Source organism: Oikopleura dioica, chromosome XSR, assembly GCF_907165135.1.
Source record: "Oikopleura dioica chromosome XSR, OKI2018_I68_1.0, whole genome shotgun sequence".
Lineage (NCBI taxonomy): Eukaryota > Metazoa > Chordata > Appendicularia > Copelata > Oikopleuridae > Oikopleura > Oikopleura dioica.
In genome coordinates, this window is record NC_137294.1 from 5547564 (window position 1) to 5562255 (window position 14692).

At 44.4% G+C, this 14692-nt stretch overlaps 3 protein-coding genes and 1 non-coding gene across 5 annotated transcripts; 3 read left to right on the forward strand and 1 right to left on the reverse strand.

Moving 5' to 3' along the window:
- The first annotated feature begins 2173 nt into the window (after window positions 1–2173).
- Window positions 2174–2255, forward strand: TRNAL-AAG (transfer RNA leucine (anticodon AAG)). Its single transcript has one exon. It is a non-coding gene; the product is annotated as a tRNA-Leu (tRNA).
- Window positions 2256–2630: 375 nt separating this feature from the next.
- LOC145710405 (protein furry homolog-like) lies at window positions 2631–8276 on the forward strand. The gene is made up of 3 exons (XM_081788155.1): window positions 2631–3073; window positions 3113–7672; window positions 7715–8276. The coding sequence occupies exons 1-3, from the start codon at window positions 2910–2912 to the stop codon at window positions 8274–8276; spliced, it is 5286 nt and encodes a 1761-aa protein (XP_081644281.1). The 5' UTR covers window positions 2631–2909.
- Window positions 8277–8415: 139 nt separating this feature from the next.
- Window positions 8416–12223, forward strand: LOC145710406 (uncharacterized). 2 transcript variants are annotated; one of them, XM_081788157.1, is made up of 12 exons: window positions 8416–9675; window positions 9715–9845; window positions 9887–9949; window positions 10012–10210; window positions 10254–10692; window positions 10884–10955; window positions 10997–11099; window positions 11140–11299; window positions 11342–11474; window positions 11522–11680; window positions 11731–11751; window positions 11962–12223. In XM_081788157.1, exons 1-11 carry the CDS (start codon window positions 8417–8419, stop codon window positions 11737–11739), a joined length of 2727 nt encoding a protein of 908 aa, XP_081644283.1. In that variant the 5' UTR covers window position 8416; the 3' UTR covers window positions 11740–11751; window positions 11962–12223. The 2 variants fall into 2 exon arrangements, with proteins under 2 accessions (XP_081644283.1, XP_081644282.1); XM_081788156.1 differs by lacking the exon at window positions 11731–11751.
- On the reverse strand, window positions 12076–14424 carry LOC145710407 (major heat shock 70 kDa protein Bbb-like). The gene is made up of 9 exons (XM_081788158.1): window positions 14280–14424; window positions 13945–14239; window positions 13813–13902; window positions 13540–13772; window positions 13128–13495; window positions 12935–13087; window positions 12673–12890; window positions 12598–12629; window positions 12076–12494 (listed from the first exon to the last, which is right to left on the reverse strand). Exons 1-9 carry the CDS (start codon window positions 14382–14384, stop codon window positions 12360–12362), a joined length of 1629 nt encoding a protein of 542 aa, XP_081644284.1. The 5' UTR covers window positions 14385–14424; the 3' UTR covers window positions 12076–12359.
- Between the last annotated feature and the right edge of the window lie 268 nt (window positions 14425–14692).

A 14692-nucleotide genomic window follows, 5' to 3' on the forward strand; every position in this document is an offset into this window, starting at 1 on the left:
TTTTTTCTTTATTTGACTAAATATGATGGATTATACATCAATTTGATTGTTTTTTGATGCTGATTCTGATTTAAGAATCAAAATGGTCATCTGAGGTCACGTGACCCCAAGTGACCTCGAAATTTCAAAAATTTATTTCAGCCCCGTCCCTTGATTCTTAAATTTAAGGGGCTTGACGGCCCTTCGGGCCGTTTCAGCCCCGTCCCTTGATTCTTAAATTTAAGGGGCTTGACGGCCCTTCGGGCCGTTTCAGCCCCGTCCCTTGATTCTTAAATTTAAGGGGCTTGACGGCCCTTCGGGCCGTTTCAGCCCCGTCCCTTGATTCTTAAATTTAAGGGGCTTGACGGCCCTTCGGGCCGTTTCAGCCCCGTCCCTTGATTCTTAAATTTAAGGGGCTTGACGGCCCTTCGGGCCGTTTCAGCCCCGTCCCTTGATTCTTAAATTTAAGGGGCTTGACGGCCCTTCGGGCCGTTTCAGCCCCGTCCCTTGATTCTTAAATTTAAGGGGCTTGACGGCCCTTCGGGCCGTTTCAGCCCCGTCCCTTGATTCTTAAATTTAAGGGGCTTGACGGCCCTTCGGGCCGTTTCAGCCCCGTCCCTTGATTCTTAAATTTAAGGGGCTTGACGGCCCTTCGGGCCGTTTCAGCCCCGTCCCTTGATTCTTAAATTTAAGGGGCTTGACGGCCCTTCGGGCCGTTTCAGCCCCGTCCCTTGATTCTTAAATTTAAGGGGCTTGACGGCCCTTCGGGCCGTTTCAGCCCCGTCCCTTGATTCTTAAATTTAAGGGGCTTGACGGCCCTTCGGGCCGTTTCAGCCTCCCTTGATTCTTAAATTTAAGGGGCTTGACGGCCCTTGATTCTTAAATTTAAGGGGCTTGGCCGTTTCAGCCCCGTCCCTTGATTCTTAAATTTAAGGGCTTGACGGCCCTTCGGGCCGTTTCAGCCCCGTCCCTTGATTCTTAAATTTAAGGGGCTTGACGGCCCTTCGGGCCGTTTCAGCCCCGTCCCTTGATTCTTAAATTTAAGGGGCTTGACGGCCCTTCGGGCCGTTTCAGCCCCGTCCCTTGATTCTTAAATTTAAGGGGCTTGACGGCCCTTCGGGCCGTTTCAGCCCCGTCCCTTGATTCTTAAATTTAAGGGGCTTGACGGCCCTTCGGGCCGTTTCAGCCCCGTCCCTTGATTCTTAAATTTAAGGGGCTTGACGGCCCTTCGGGCCGTTTCAGCCCCGTCCCTTGATTCTTAAATTTAAGGGGCTTGACGGCCCTTCGGGCCGTTTCAGCCCCGTCCCTTGATTCTTAAATTTAAGGGGCTTGACGGCCCTTCGGGCCGTTTCAGCCCCGTCCCTTGATTCTTAAATTTAAGGGGCTTGACGGCCCTTCGGGCCGTTTCAGCCCCGTCCCTTGATTCTTAAATTTAAGGGGCTTGACGGCCCTTCGGGCCGTTTCAGCCCCGTCCCTTGATTCTTAAATTTAAGGGGCTTGACGGCCCTTCGGGCCGTTTCAGCCCCGTCCCTTGATTCTTAAATTTAAGGGGCTTGACGGCCCTTCGGGCCGTTTCAGCCCCGTCCCTTGATTCTTAAATTTAAGGGGCTTGACGGCCCTTCGGGCCGTTTCAGCCCCGTCCCTTGATTCTTAAATTTAAGGGGCTTGACGGCCCTTCGGGCCGTTTCAGCCCCGTCCCTTGATTCTTAAATTTAAGGGGCTTGACAAAGGCTGGGAAAAGGCTGAGTTGATCATTCTCAGTTGCGTCCCCAACCCCGCCCACCTCCATCTGATGTTTCAATTTATATTGTCCATTTTTTAGTTTTTTTTATGGTTTTTTTTAATTTTTTTTATAGTTTAGCTTACACTCGTCAAATTATTGAAGAGGCCTTTCTTCTTTTCTAGACTTTCGTCATTCTTTCTTCCAGCAGGAGGCTCCCACAGAGTCCTCCGGGTGGGGTCCTCCGGCCGATTTTGAGAAGTTCAACTTTGACGGCTAATTAAATATACTTACCGTTAATTCTAGAGCTTGAAACTTATTCAAACAATAGATTAGACCCTAAGCTACAGTTAAATGCTTTTGGTCTTACTGTAGCTTTACTGAGACCAGAGTTATTAAGCTCCCAATGAAGCCCGTTTTTTGTGCAATATAAAAAAACCTGTCTATGTAATTAAATTGTAAGGCATTGAACAGGACTGGATGGCCGAGCGGTCTAAGGCGTTGGATTAAGGCTCCAATCTCTTCGGGGGCGTGGGTTCGAATCCCACTTCAGTCAAACTTTTTCTTGTTCTAGAGATGATCTACAGTTTTTGTTGTCCTCTCACCGCGTTCCATGAAAGTTCGGTGTCCGCCTTTAGTGACGGCAGATTTTTAAAAGGTCTTGTCGGCGGTGGTCCCATTTGGCACGGAGCAAAGGAAATCAAACGATTCTCCCGTCAATCAGAGCAAAAGGATATTTAAACAAATACTTAAATATATTTCCTTCACCCGACGTGCGTAAGAATGTATTGTGCTTGTATAGAAAGAGAGAGAATAGAAAAAACCTCGCTGATTCGGAAAATCGATATCAAAGATATAATGAGCAGGCCCACTCTCTCCCCTTAGGGCGTGTCTCGTGAACCTTTGAGAAAAGTGAAAATTAAGAAAACAGTCTTTGTGCTTAGACTGGGAACAATTTATTATTGAATAGTAAAAAGCACTTCCCCAGCGAGCGCTGAGATTTTTTATTGAAAAGTAGTGATCCGTCACTATCCGAATCCTCTGAAAAAGCTACAAATCTTCGAAAATAAGCGAGAACGAAAGGGGCAGTGAGAGAGAGCGAGCGTGGGTTATTAGTCCATTTGGTCATAAATCCTGACACAGAGTGTCTTTTTATTTAACCTATGACTGTTCGATTGAAGAAGCTTGTTTTAAGATATGGAATCGTACCATGGCTGGGAAAAATGATATACAGCAGCAAAGCAGATTTGCTGAGTGCGGGGAGCTTGTGCTGCAGAAGCTCTTTCTCGATTTCGTTCGAGTCGCTGATAAACGCATCGTCAACTCGTCCATATCCTCGCAAGATGCCGAATCACTCCACCGACAGTTTCTCCGGTAATTAATTAGAGTATCAAAGTTCTCATTCTCTTGTAGCGGGAGAGACACGGAATTCGATCGTCTTCTCACCGCTCTTGGTCAGATGGCAGAATACTGCCTCAGTTCCGTTATTCGTCATGCATTTGACTGGCGGCTAACTAAACTAGAATCGGATGATCGCCGAATGCGCCAAGGCGTTGAGTTCATCTTCTGCCATCTTCTGATAGAAACGCTGAAGCAGCTGAATGTGCATCCGATTCCCGAGCGGGACATCAACACCATCCTCAATCTCGCATTCGAGCAGTTTGAGAGTGCAGATACGAGTGCAGATCCCACGCAGGCGAAGATCTGCGAGCTCTACGCGGAAGCACTTGGCGTCGTCTCCGAACATCGACATCCGCAGGTCCGGCAACGTTTTCTCGCCGAGCTGCGTAATCTTCGCCACAAAGCCGTCAATCTTTCCAAGTCGGAGTCAATCCTAAACGGGATGAAGTACTTCAAAGTGAAGATGTATCCAATAGAAGACTTCACCGAGTCGATTAACTTTCTGAAAGAACTCGGCGACTACTTTCACGACGCTATTGACAACAAAGACCAAGCGCTTCAAAAGTGTTTGGCAAAGATGACCTCCGAAATTCTCGAGCCACTGGCCGAAAACATCAACAATGAAGTGAACGTCCCCGTACTCAGGCATTTCGTAGATTCGCTCTATCCATCTGTGCTTGAATTGTCAAAGCAGAGAGGTTTCAAGAACTTTCCCTGGGTAGCGCGCTTAGTTCAGCTGCTTCTTGCCGTCTCTCAAAAGCAGTTCTTCCTTAATCACTGGTCAATCTTCCTTCAATGCTGCTTGGGAATCATACAGAAGAAGAAATTCGAATCTGTGTCGCTAGAATGTGTCTCCCGCCTTGTATGGGTCTACTGCATCCGGCATGGACACGCGGATGCCAACGCGACAACTACGAGCCGGCTGACCTTGATCACAAAGACCCTCTTCCCAGCAGGAGCGCGTCACACAATTCCAAAGAACCAACAAAGCATCCACTTCGTTCGAATTCTTTCCTACATAGCGGACATCAAACTTGAACTGGCAATGGCGACGATCGAAGATTTGCTAGGCGTCGCTGCGAACAAAACAACAAACCCGGAAAGAGTTCAGATCTGTGTTGAGAGACAACGTATTGGTTTACGGGCTTTTGTTGCCATCGCTAACAGTTTCCAGCAGCGCGAAAAGCCAAAGTTACCGCCTATTACTTACCGCCCGAGCGGAAACACAATTCGCGGCAAAAACAAGTTCCTCCACACGCCGCTTTTCGATGAGCAAGCACGTCTTGCTGGCCTTGACAAGTACTTGCCTACTGTTCAACGCGCTCTTTGGCAACTGATGTTAACGTTGCACAATCAAGTCGGCTATGATTATCTCATTACCAAGTCACTGAAGTTTGAAGATATCTCACAAGAGAAAATCGACCTTCTGACCTTGTGCGTGTCAGCGATTCCTCGAATTTTACCAGAAGGTTTCCGGTCCTACAAGAATCGCTCGCAAATCCTGCGCATTATTTCTCAGCTCACTATTCACCAAAGCAGTATGGTCGTCGAGCAAGCTCTCAGAAGTCTAGATGGAATCATTACCGAGCTGCCCGAGTACAGAGAAGATGTCATCGCGATATACTGTACCTTTATTCTTACAGAAATTCACGACTCGCACGAAATGTCTATCGATACTGCAGTTGCTCATTTAACAGGACTTGTCGAAAGATGGGCCGAAGTTCATTCCGCCGGAAATAACACCGATTGTCCTTCGATTCTCGATCGTCTCGATGGATTCTGCCTTTTTCTCTTAGCAAATAATGCGGAATCCGTTCGTGTATCTTCAGTTAGTCTGATCAAATCCGTTGTCGTACTTGCTGACACTCTCGGTCTTCAAAATTCGAGACTGCTGCATATCCTAAACGAGTGTTCTATTCGTCAAATGAATATCGAATCTCTTCGGGCAATGATCGGCAAATACGCAACTTGTCGCGCTGAAGAATGGCGAGACAAGCTCGACGAGATCATCCAGTTTATTTGGGCGAATTCCACACAAGTGGTTCCACACAAACGAAGCCAATCGAAGAACTTTTCGTTGATTCTGTACTTTACATTCTTGGATACTTTCGAGCGGATTCGCTGCGGCCCCTGGGAAACGTTAGCAGCTGGCAATATGAATGTTCCTTTTATCGGTTCTGGTTCTCGATCTCGCGCTCAGCCTAGTGCAAGTGGCTACATGCAACAGTGGGGCAATTATTTGCTGGCATCGCTTGCTTCAACCCCCGTTTTCGGCTCTCGCGAAGCTACAAGCCACCCGACGGGCACTTCAGACTGGATGACGTGCACTGCGCTGATAAATGCAAGTAAGACGCCGGATGCTCTTTTCAAGTGGATATTGGATAGTTTGCAGAACACCTCAGAAAATGCGAAAAAGGAACTCATCACGACTTGTCTGGCGCGAACTAGTATCGAAGCGATTGACCTTCTCCTGCAGGAGCTCAAACTTTCTGAAGCAGCGCCAAGCTCTAGAAGAAAAAACAAGCGAGATAGACAGCGATTTCAAACAGCGAAAGTTATGGCTGAACTTGCTGAGCTCGGGAAACTTGCGACCGAAGTGAAAAGCGATAAAGAAACAGACGTTCCTATCCGAGAAGGCGTAGTTGATTACGCGATCAATTGTTATGAATATTTTCAAGGCGTAAACTTGGAGCAAGACTACTCTGAAGATAGAGACCAACGCAAATTTAATTTTATCCGTCTTCTCATTGGCCTGATCCGTAATTGTCCCGAATCACATAGAAAACACTTGTTCTCGACAGAAATTCGGAGCAAAATGGCAAGCCTATTTGGAACGTGGTGTCCATCTCTAGCAAGCGATCTGAATCAGCTATCTTGTATGGCTCTTATTGGCAGATGCTCCATTCTTTTGGCGGGTACAGTCGAACTAGATCCCCGATTTAGTGCTTGGCTCAGTCGACTTCTTCTGCTAGAAGAAAATGAGCAAATAAAATCAGCGATTTCTCAGATATCTGCCGTGAAGTGCTTCAGCTCGATCGATGCACTGATCATTGAGTTTGTTTCCGCCCTTCTCAGGGCGAATAATGATCAACTCTTTGAATTCTCCTCAGAGCTAATGCGTCGTTGCTATCAAGCTGATGCTGAGCTAGTTAATCGACGTGCTCTGCTAGCTCTTGCTTCAGTCGTTGGCTCTGAGGGATGGGACAGAATGGAAGCGCCACAGCGAGAACAGATGACGAGAATGAAAGTCCCTCTACTTGTTCTGGCAATGGCGAACATGTCAAATGAAAACTCACAAGTTGCTCAAGCCTCCCAACTCTTTGTTCAAGTCCTGGCGAAGCATTGTTCCAAAGAGGGGAAGGTCATTGAAAGCACCTCTCCCGAAAAGTACCCTGAGGTTCTAGCGGCAGAACTAATTGATCTTACATTCCCTATTTTGACCGAAATATTTCTCAGACTTCAAAATCGTGGAGCTGAAAACTTCCGTGAAGACTTGGTGGACCCAAAGATTGGTCAGATCGACAACTCTTTGAATTTCTTCTATGAGGCTAGACTATTGAGTTTGCTTCTTCACTGGTTGAGAAAACTGCAGCTAGACAGCTGCAGCAGCAAAGAATCCCTGTTCATAATAAATAATTTGTTATTCTGCACTTATACCTTCAGCCGCCGTCATCCTGTTGTTACACGAGAAGTCTGGTTTGCCCTCGGTCAAAACGAGCAAAACGCCATGATCGTCATATATTCTATTTGCGCTATGGCTCGGCTTGATAATCTTGATCAGACGGTTGTGGACTTATTCCAAGATGTGATGTCAGAAATCACATACGCATCTCCAAACGCCTTTGAATACCTTATCACATCATTAAACAACCACGGCCCAGTTCCGTACAATGTCCAGAGACTTGTTGAAAAGCCATCATGGATTGTAAAGAAAGTCAAATCCGACTCACCAAATGGATCAGTTAATTCAGCGAAAATTGAGGGCTCGTTGAGCGCCTCGCGCAATCGGAGAACTCTTACTGCCAGCTCCGTGGAGTTCGGTTCGAAAAAACAGTCTTCTATGCGGGATCGCGCTCCATCTCACAAGGAACTTTTCTACAGTCAAGAAGATGACTCTACTCGTCTCGATAACTCGCATGTTAACTTCGAGAAATCATATCTCCCGTTTGCCAAACTTCTTCCCGACCATTTCTATTCAACAAAAGCGTCTCTTGGTTCAATCTGTCTGCTTTTCGTTCCGCGACTTCTCGATGATCGTCGCCGATGCCAAAATTCACTCAGTAGCACAATCCCCTCTATTCTTGTTGCCAGCATTTTATACCTGGACTCGAATGTGTCCGACATTCGAGAAGCGGCTCGTCTCTCACTCCTCGCCATTGCTCATCGACAACTGGTGTCTTCAGAACTGAGTGAAGGCGCGCGCGTTCTCCTCCAGCAGCTCGAGCAGCGCGGTCAACTTCTTCTCGATGCTTATGACAGTGGATACCACAGTTCTTCTACATCTTCAATTACAGCAGATTTACCTTCGCCAATGTCAATTCAATCTCTCCTTACTAATGCCTCATGTTCCAGGTTATCATTCATAAATTTTATATTTTTCTGACGATTTTATAGTTCGCAATCGAGTCTTACGATGATGCATTTTCTGTGTACCACGCGAAAATTTTGGATCAAAGAGCTCGCGTCTCCAAGTTTTCTCCCGTCTTCTCTTCGTTCATCCGCCCAGCTCAAGCACCTAACCGAATCGCTCATCAACGTTTTTGGGAACGATTTGAAGAGCAAGCTTGGCGATTTAGCCATCGTGTCTGCCATCAGCTCTCCTTCACATCCGATTACGTGTCGTGCAGTTCAGCTCTATCGTTCTTTGCAAATCAAAATTACAGAAAGAACACTCAACAAAATGATCTCGAGAGTTTCAGAGATTGTCTCTGATCCTCATGAAGAAAAACAAGCCGCAGTCCTAGAAATTTTGGACTTATTCTACCAAGATGTTAAACTAAGAAATAAAATCAGTGAAAAGGGATTGAAAGATTATTCTGACTCTGGAAGCGCAACTGTGCCGAAATCCCACTTTCGGGAAAAGAGTGGCCATCGACGAAGCGGTTCGATTTTGGTAATGACTTTAAGGCCGAACAATCGAAGCTCGAATCGAAATCAACATCGACTGGGGCGATAACATCTACAGGAAAATCTTCCTATGTTGTTCTGGCTGATGAGCGAAATGAACGACTCGACGATGATGACGCTAGAATACTGTCGATATTCCTTCAAGTTGGTATAGCGCTCTTGCACTCTGATTTCGAACATGAGTTCCGAATGGCGCTCAAGCTCATAAGTCAGATCAACCACATTGTTCCTATTCGGCTTCTTGTACATTGGTGCAAACGACGGAACATACATCCTGCGAAGGACTTACAGAAAATGCTCTGGAAAGGTCTCGTCAAGGAGAAAGATGTCTCATACGATGCCGTCGATCTGGACATCGAAGTCTATCAGGTTTTAACTGAGCTGCTTCCTTCTTCTTCTAGCTTTGGCGATTACGGATTCTCGTTGCAACTGTCCTCTTTATTGCCGCGCCTTTACGAGAACTTTGTTAAACTTAATCCACAAGACATCAATGCAGCTCGACGGACCGGACTAGTCATCAAGCTGATTTTATCCCAAACAACTTCCGAGAGCACTTCCCTCAAAACCCCCGCTCAAATCGAGGCCGGTCAGAATCTCGAGAAAATTATGCGGATGTATGCAAAAACCGAGTACAAAAACGGCAACACCACGTGGCTCTCTGCTGCCTGTAAATACTTGCACGAGTTCGAACCGGATGCTATCAACGATCAGTTAGACTTCTATTTAACTTTAATTGACTCTCGCGACTGTGCCTCTTGGCTGTGTGCTGCCAGTGCGGCAATAATACGCTACTTGCTCGAACATTGTCTTAATTCGCACTACCCACCAGCGTCGCTGAATAACGTTATTTGTTCGCTTACAAAGATAGTGCAGCAATCTCATAAAGCAAAAAACAGTCCTACTTTGATTGATAATGCCTTGTCTGCCCTTCAGTCAATTGTGGCTCGAGCTGCCACTTTATTCAGCCCTGGTGACAGTCGCTCCTCGAGCCCGGTCTACTCAAATCTGATGCCCGGGCGCGTGCTTGACTTTGAAGTCGATTATAATGAGGTCGATGAAGTGCGACGGCCACTAGTCCCCTGGAAACGCAATCCGACAGGTCGAGAAGTGAAGAAAAAACTCCGTTACATTGCTCACAATTCAATCATGTCTAACAACACAGTCACTTCCCGTCCTCCTTCCGTACATAATATCTCGGGAAAAGGTGACTATGTCGATTCTGATCCTGGAGTGATAAAAGGCAATAATTTGGCGAGTTCTATTAGCGAGTCAAACGCAGCAATGTCAACTGAAGAAGGGCACGAAGACGACACTAAGACAAATGGAGAGCACTTCGAGTCCCAAATCATGAAGGATTTTGATTTCCTCTACGATGACTCCACTGCCGGTAATACCGTTGATTATCTCTACGAATATGATGATTTCACCAGTGATCCGAAGCCTTTCAGGTTGTTCTCTGCTGTTTTAAAATTTTAACTCTTCTTTAGTCCTAGACACGATTCTGCACACGATACCGAGAGGGAAAACGAGCTCAAAGATGTCGAAGACAAGGAAGAGAACGATGACGAGATTGACTTGCGTTACCCTTCGGAGTCTGATAATAAGATAGACATGATAGGTAAAATAAAGTAAAAGAGGATGGTCATAACAAGATATAAGATCTACGACCTGGCAATTCCAACTCTCAAGAGGATTCTGACCCAGTTATCATGAAGCCTGTCAAGGAAAAGCTTAGAATATATTTTAGGCTATTCTCTACGGAAAATATTTTCTATATCTAAAGTAGCAAAAAAAGAAGAAGGAAGAGCGTCGCAGACGAGAGCGTGTTCTTGAAATGATGGAGTTCGATGGCAACTCTTCGGATACGTCGACCCAGAGCAAATCAAGAACATTTGTCTCGCCTCTCAAAAATAAAACACTGTCGGTTCACCGGACAAAAAAAGTATCTACAAGCAGCCATGCGACGACGAGGCCACTCTCCAGGTGCATGATCAGAAAAATTAACATTTATTAATGTTAATTGTAGCATGTCTGAGAGTAACTTCTCTGAACTTGAGCTTCCGTGGTGTTCCACTCTACCTCTGTCCCCTTCTCTAAAACATCGTTGGCAAAAGCTTATCGAAAAGGGTGATAATTTAGCAGCACTTCCTCTTTTTCCAAACATTTGGAACGCTTTACGCGCTTCCACCAACTGGATTCTCTCAAGCACAAAAGATCAGATGAAGAGCCCAAGCACAAGTTCTGTTATCGTCGAGATCGACCAGCGTTTCCGCGAAATTTGCCAAGTGATGAACGAGCTCTGCCCTTCAATTGTGTTTGCCACCAAAAGCGCAATCAACGAAGAAATGACAACCACTCTTGCGTTGGGAATTTCGAAGCTGTCTCATGGACTCGAGAACTTCGCCATTCACGATACCAATACCCGTAATTGCATGGACTACATGAACTCTAAAGACCTCGCAAAGGTATCCAGGTTGATAATCTAAGGCGAAAATGTAAACAAAGAAATGATTTTTCTATCTTAAATTTCAGAGGCTCCGAGCACGCCTAGTAAGTTAACTGTTTCAATGTAGCATGGGACTTATATTTGAGTGTTCGGCGAAACTGCCTGTTTTCGCTGATTGTGTATTTGTTCCCTCTATAACACTATTTCTAGCAACTAGAATACTGCAAGCTACTCTATCTCCTATTCTTCCAACTGAATCAGATCCTCATGGAGTACGATGAGGTGAGCTTTCTTTTTTCTTCAAAAATATATAATAAACCAAGATCACGAGACAAGTTTACAACGGACGAAACTTGAGCCACACTGATCTCAGTCGAAAGATGAATACTCTAATGAGCTTTTTCGAAAACTGTTTCAACTCCCATCGTAAGTGTTTGCTTGAAAGGCTTGTATAAAATGTGATTAGCGGACATGAAACACTTCGAACTACTCAGCCCTGATCCACAAGAAGTTTTTGGCTGTGCGGAAATGGGAGATGTTGGTGGTGTATTGGAGATCGTTCAGAAATATGGAAAAACAACTGCTGCTGCATCACCTGAGTCCGGAGCGTTTTTTGCACTCGCTGCGTAAGTCTGTTTTAAATTTTCATGAGTATTTATTTTTTGTAGCTCCTGCTTCCTGGGAATGAGCAAAGAAGGCGTGCCAGAGGTAGCGCGTACGGCTAGATGGCAGCAACTCGACGCTGGAAAGAAGTTTCAGACAATTTCTAACCGCCTGTTGGAGGTGGATAGATTCATCAAGGTTTGAATTATATAAACTTTAAGTGACTTTTGCAATAATTAATTCAGGCACAGATCCGCAACGCGGAAGCTGAAAGCCGGTCGGGTTCGCGCCGCGGGCGTCGCCAGAGCTCGACGAATTCTTTCGTCCAAACGCGTATGAGTGTGGAGGACCTGGAGACGGACAATTCGACTTCGCTTTACTCGCGCAGTCTCAATAACGATCAGGTATTTATCCTCACGAGAAGCGAGAAAGTCGAACACCTTTATATTTATAGAAATATTAGCTTGTAGCCGTGGTGAGTTTAATAAGCAATCAAAATATGAAAGTATACGCACCTGAAATCACTCACGAGTATCAAATTAAACTCTGTACCTATCATAAACCTCTTAAACATAAATTTTTCACCAAATAACGTGGATTCGGAACAGAGCCACAGAATCATATGTTCAAATCAAGACATTTATCATTCTTCCCCTTTTTTTGCAAACTAAAATCGACTATTCAGATAACCAAAGATGGCAAAGAAAAAAGGAAAAAGCGCCGTCCGAATATCCATCGGCGTACAAGTTTCTAACGCACCAGAGCTAAACCAGAGCAATTTTCTTCAACAACAACGTTTACCATTCCGATTCAACTTAACTATTTAAATATCTCTTCAACTTTTGCTACATTTCTTCCAGCAAACGATTCGTTCATATTCATTTATATTTATATAAAATCTTTTGACTCCGTCTCATCTTAAATAAATCGCTCAATAACTTCACGCACTCATTATGTTCTTAATATGATAATAACATATTATTTACAAAAATTGTCAAGAACCGAATAAGTCGCAGCAGGGATAGGAGTAAGTTTAAAAAGTTATCTGGTAATGTCGTGAATGAGACAGAAAAGAACGAAGTTCTAGTTCATATCTGCCATAGGAATTGCTGCATTTATCCTCGTTCGGATCTCGTCTTCAGTCATATTTGGAGTAGAAGCATTGAATTGTATCCTTTTTGTGTTATTCTTATCGCTCAGGTCAAAAGCAGTGACTGTCGAATCCTGGGTTGCAAATTGTACCATAAATTAGACGACGTTAGCTTTTAATATTTCTGGAAAAAACAAATGAAACGTGCCTGAAATTATTTGCAACCCTAGACAAGAGGCGACTCGCATTAAGTTCAAATGAAACTTCAAAAATATCAAAAATACGTTTCGCTTTGATGAAAGATACCTTCTACTTTCGGCTGTTCGATGGGTCCTTTTTCGCATTGAATAGTTATCTGCTGGATTTTGACTTCTTTCTTTATATCCGGATCTTGCGTGTCTTCAATTTGGTAGATAGGTATAATGACCTCGGTCTGGTCCGGGCTGTAAGTAAAAAACTTTTGTGTGACGGCGGGAGACGGGATGGCCGATCCTTTTTCGATCAGCTTTGTTACGAACGCCCCTCTATTGATTAGGTTATGCGAATGAAACGCTATTAATTGACTCACTGGTCTTCTTCAACTCTAACTCCAAACGTGAATGGATTGATGTCCACAAGAGTTAAGTCTTGAAGTGCCTGGTTTCCGTTTCGTTTGGCAGCGAGAATCGCGCAGCCCATTGCGACTGCCTCATCCACGTTGATTGAAAAGTCAAATTTTGTCCTTAAATTGTTTAAAATGAAAGACTTAAATGGAGAAATACTTTTGAGGAAAGTACTCTTTCAACATTGCCTGAATTTTGGGAATACGTGTCGAGCCGCCAACAATGACGACTCTGTCGATTTCCTCTTTTTTGATCTTTGCTCCTTCCAGATTGCGAGTGATAATATCGATGGTGTCCTTGAACAAATCGACGCAGAAATTCTCAAACTTCGCTCTTGAGAGTGGGGAGTCATAAATATGATCCCCCACTTGGAAACTAACATTTGTCTCTCGCTGAACAGTGAGCTCTTTTTTCGCATGTTCCACGACGTCCCGGAGAAACAATCTGTCCCGTTTGTACTTGTCGTCTGACATGTCCAGCTTCACTTTATCCCGACGATTTAACTCGAGAATAAGCTTGTTTGCGATCTGGATTTATTCTTGAATTTTCCACAATAAGAGAAAAATCTTACTCTGTGGTTGAAATTCTCGCCGCCAAGATGAGAGTTCCCGTCGACTGCGATAACTTTCAAACCCTGATTCTCCTCTACTTGAATTATCGTGGCATCGAAAGTTCCGCCGCCGAGATCATAAACGAGAATCTTATTTCCAGTGCTGAGTCTATTTTTATGTCCATATGCGATCGCTGCTGCGATGGGTTCGTGGACGATCTGGAGAACTTCTAAGCCAGCGATTCTAGCAGCGTCTTCGGGGGATTTTTATGAATTCAAAAAATATGAGCTCACCTTCTGTCGCCCGAATACGTCTCGCATTAAAATACGCAGGGACGGAAATAACTGCCTTTGTAATTCCTTGTATTCCCAACGCTTTCTCCGCTAGAAATTTTTCTCTACTAGTGAAAAAATTATGTGCAATACCGTCCAATCTGACTTTCCGGAGAATCTCTGAAGCAATTTCTTCCGGAGAAAAATTTCGCCTTTTGCCTCTTTCGTTCACTTGAAATTTCAACTTGCCGTTTTCGTCGATCGGCTGCTGCCAGGGCAAGTGGAGGTTGTCAATCTCTACTTCTTCGTCTTTCGGTGATCGACCCATGTATCGCTTTGCGAGAAGAATTACATCCTCGGGATTAGAACGCATTCTTTCATAAGCGATGTTTCCAATAATCAAGCCCTTTTCTGTGTACATAACGCAGCTTTTCATAAGTCGATCTCCCTATTTTTACTTTATTCTTTTATGAGCGATTTCATGGTACCTCTGCATTTTGCAAGACCTCCGCGTTATTGCGCCGATAAACTGCGAAGACTGTATGTGTTGTTCCCAAATCTATTCCAATCGCGTACTCATTTTCATCCGTCATTTCTCTCTCCTTCAAAAATTATTCTCGGATGAGTTTTCCCTTTTCAATGGCGTTTTTGATTGAACGAATAGTTTGCTCAAAAATGCAGATAAGGTAAATATTTGAGGTAGAAAGATTACGCCGTAAGAATGACGTCCTCATACATTCTTTTATCCTTCATTTTGATATCTTGATAAATTTGATCATTTTTTTTTGTTTTCGAATTCAATTTCATGGGTACTTCCAATTACTGTAATTTGAATTTAAATAAGAAAAATGCTAGTTTACAGCTTAGGATTAGTATCAAAACTTTTTCCGTTGACAATTGC

What these genes read in the sequence shown, in the direction of transcription:
- LOC145710405 (XM_081788155.1), top strand. Translation starts at nt 2,910, where the DNA reads ATGGCTGGGAAAAATGATATACAGCAGCAAAGCAGATTTGCTGAGTGC. An exon ending in CTCCACCGACAGTTTCTCCG is followed by an intron (nt 3,074 to 3,112) that starts GTAATTAATTAG and finishes ATTCTCTTGTAG; the next exon opens with CGGGAGAGACACGGAATTCG. An exon ending in ACTAATGCCTCATGTTCCAG is followed by an intron (nt 7,673 to 7,714) that starts GTTATCATTCAT and finishes ACGATTTTATAG; the next exon opens with TTCGCAATCGAGTCTTACGA.
- LOC145710406 (XM_081788156.1), top strand. Translation starts at nt 8,417, where the DNA reads ATGGCGCTCAAGCTCATAAGTCAGATCAACCACATTGTTCCTATTCGG. An exon ending in AAACTGTTTCAACTCCCATC is followed by an intron (nt 11,100 to 11,139) that starts GTAAGTGTTTGC and finishes AAATGTGATTAG; the next exon opens with CGGACATGAAACACTTCGAA. An exon ending in AGGTGGATAGATTCATCAAG is followed by an intron (nt 11,475 to 11,521) that starts GTTTGAATTATA and finishes TAATTAATTCAG; the next exon opens with GCACAGATCCGCAACGCGGA.
- LOC145710407 (XM_081788158.1), bottom strand. Translation starts at nt 14,384, where the DNA reads ATGACGGATGAAAATGAGTACGCGATTGGAATAGATTTGGGAACAACA. An exon ending in GCGAGAATTTCAACCACAGA is followed by an intron (nt 13,496 to 13,539) that starts GTAAGATTTTTC and finishes GAATAAATCCAG; the next exon opens with ATCGCAAACAAGCTTATTCT. An exon ending in GTTAGAGTTGAAGAAGACCA is followed by an intron (nt 12,891 to 12,934) that starts GTGAGTCAATTA and finishes CCTAATCAATAG; the next exon opens with AGGGGCGTTCGTAACAAAGC.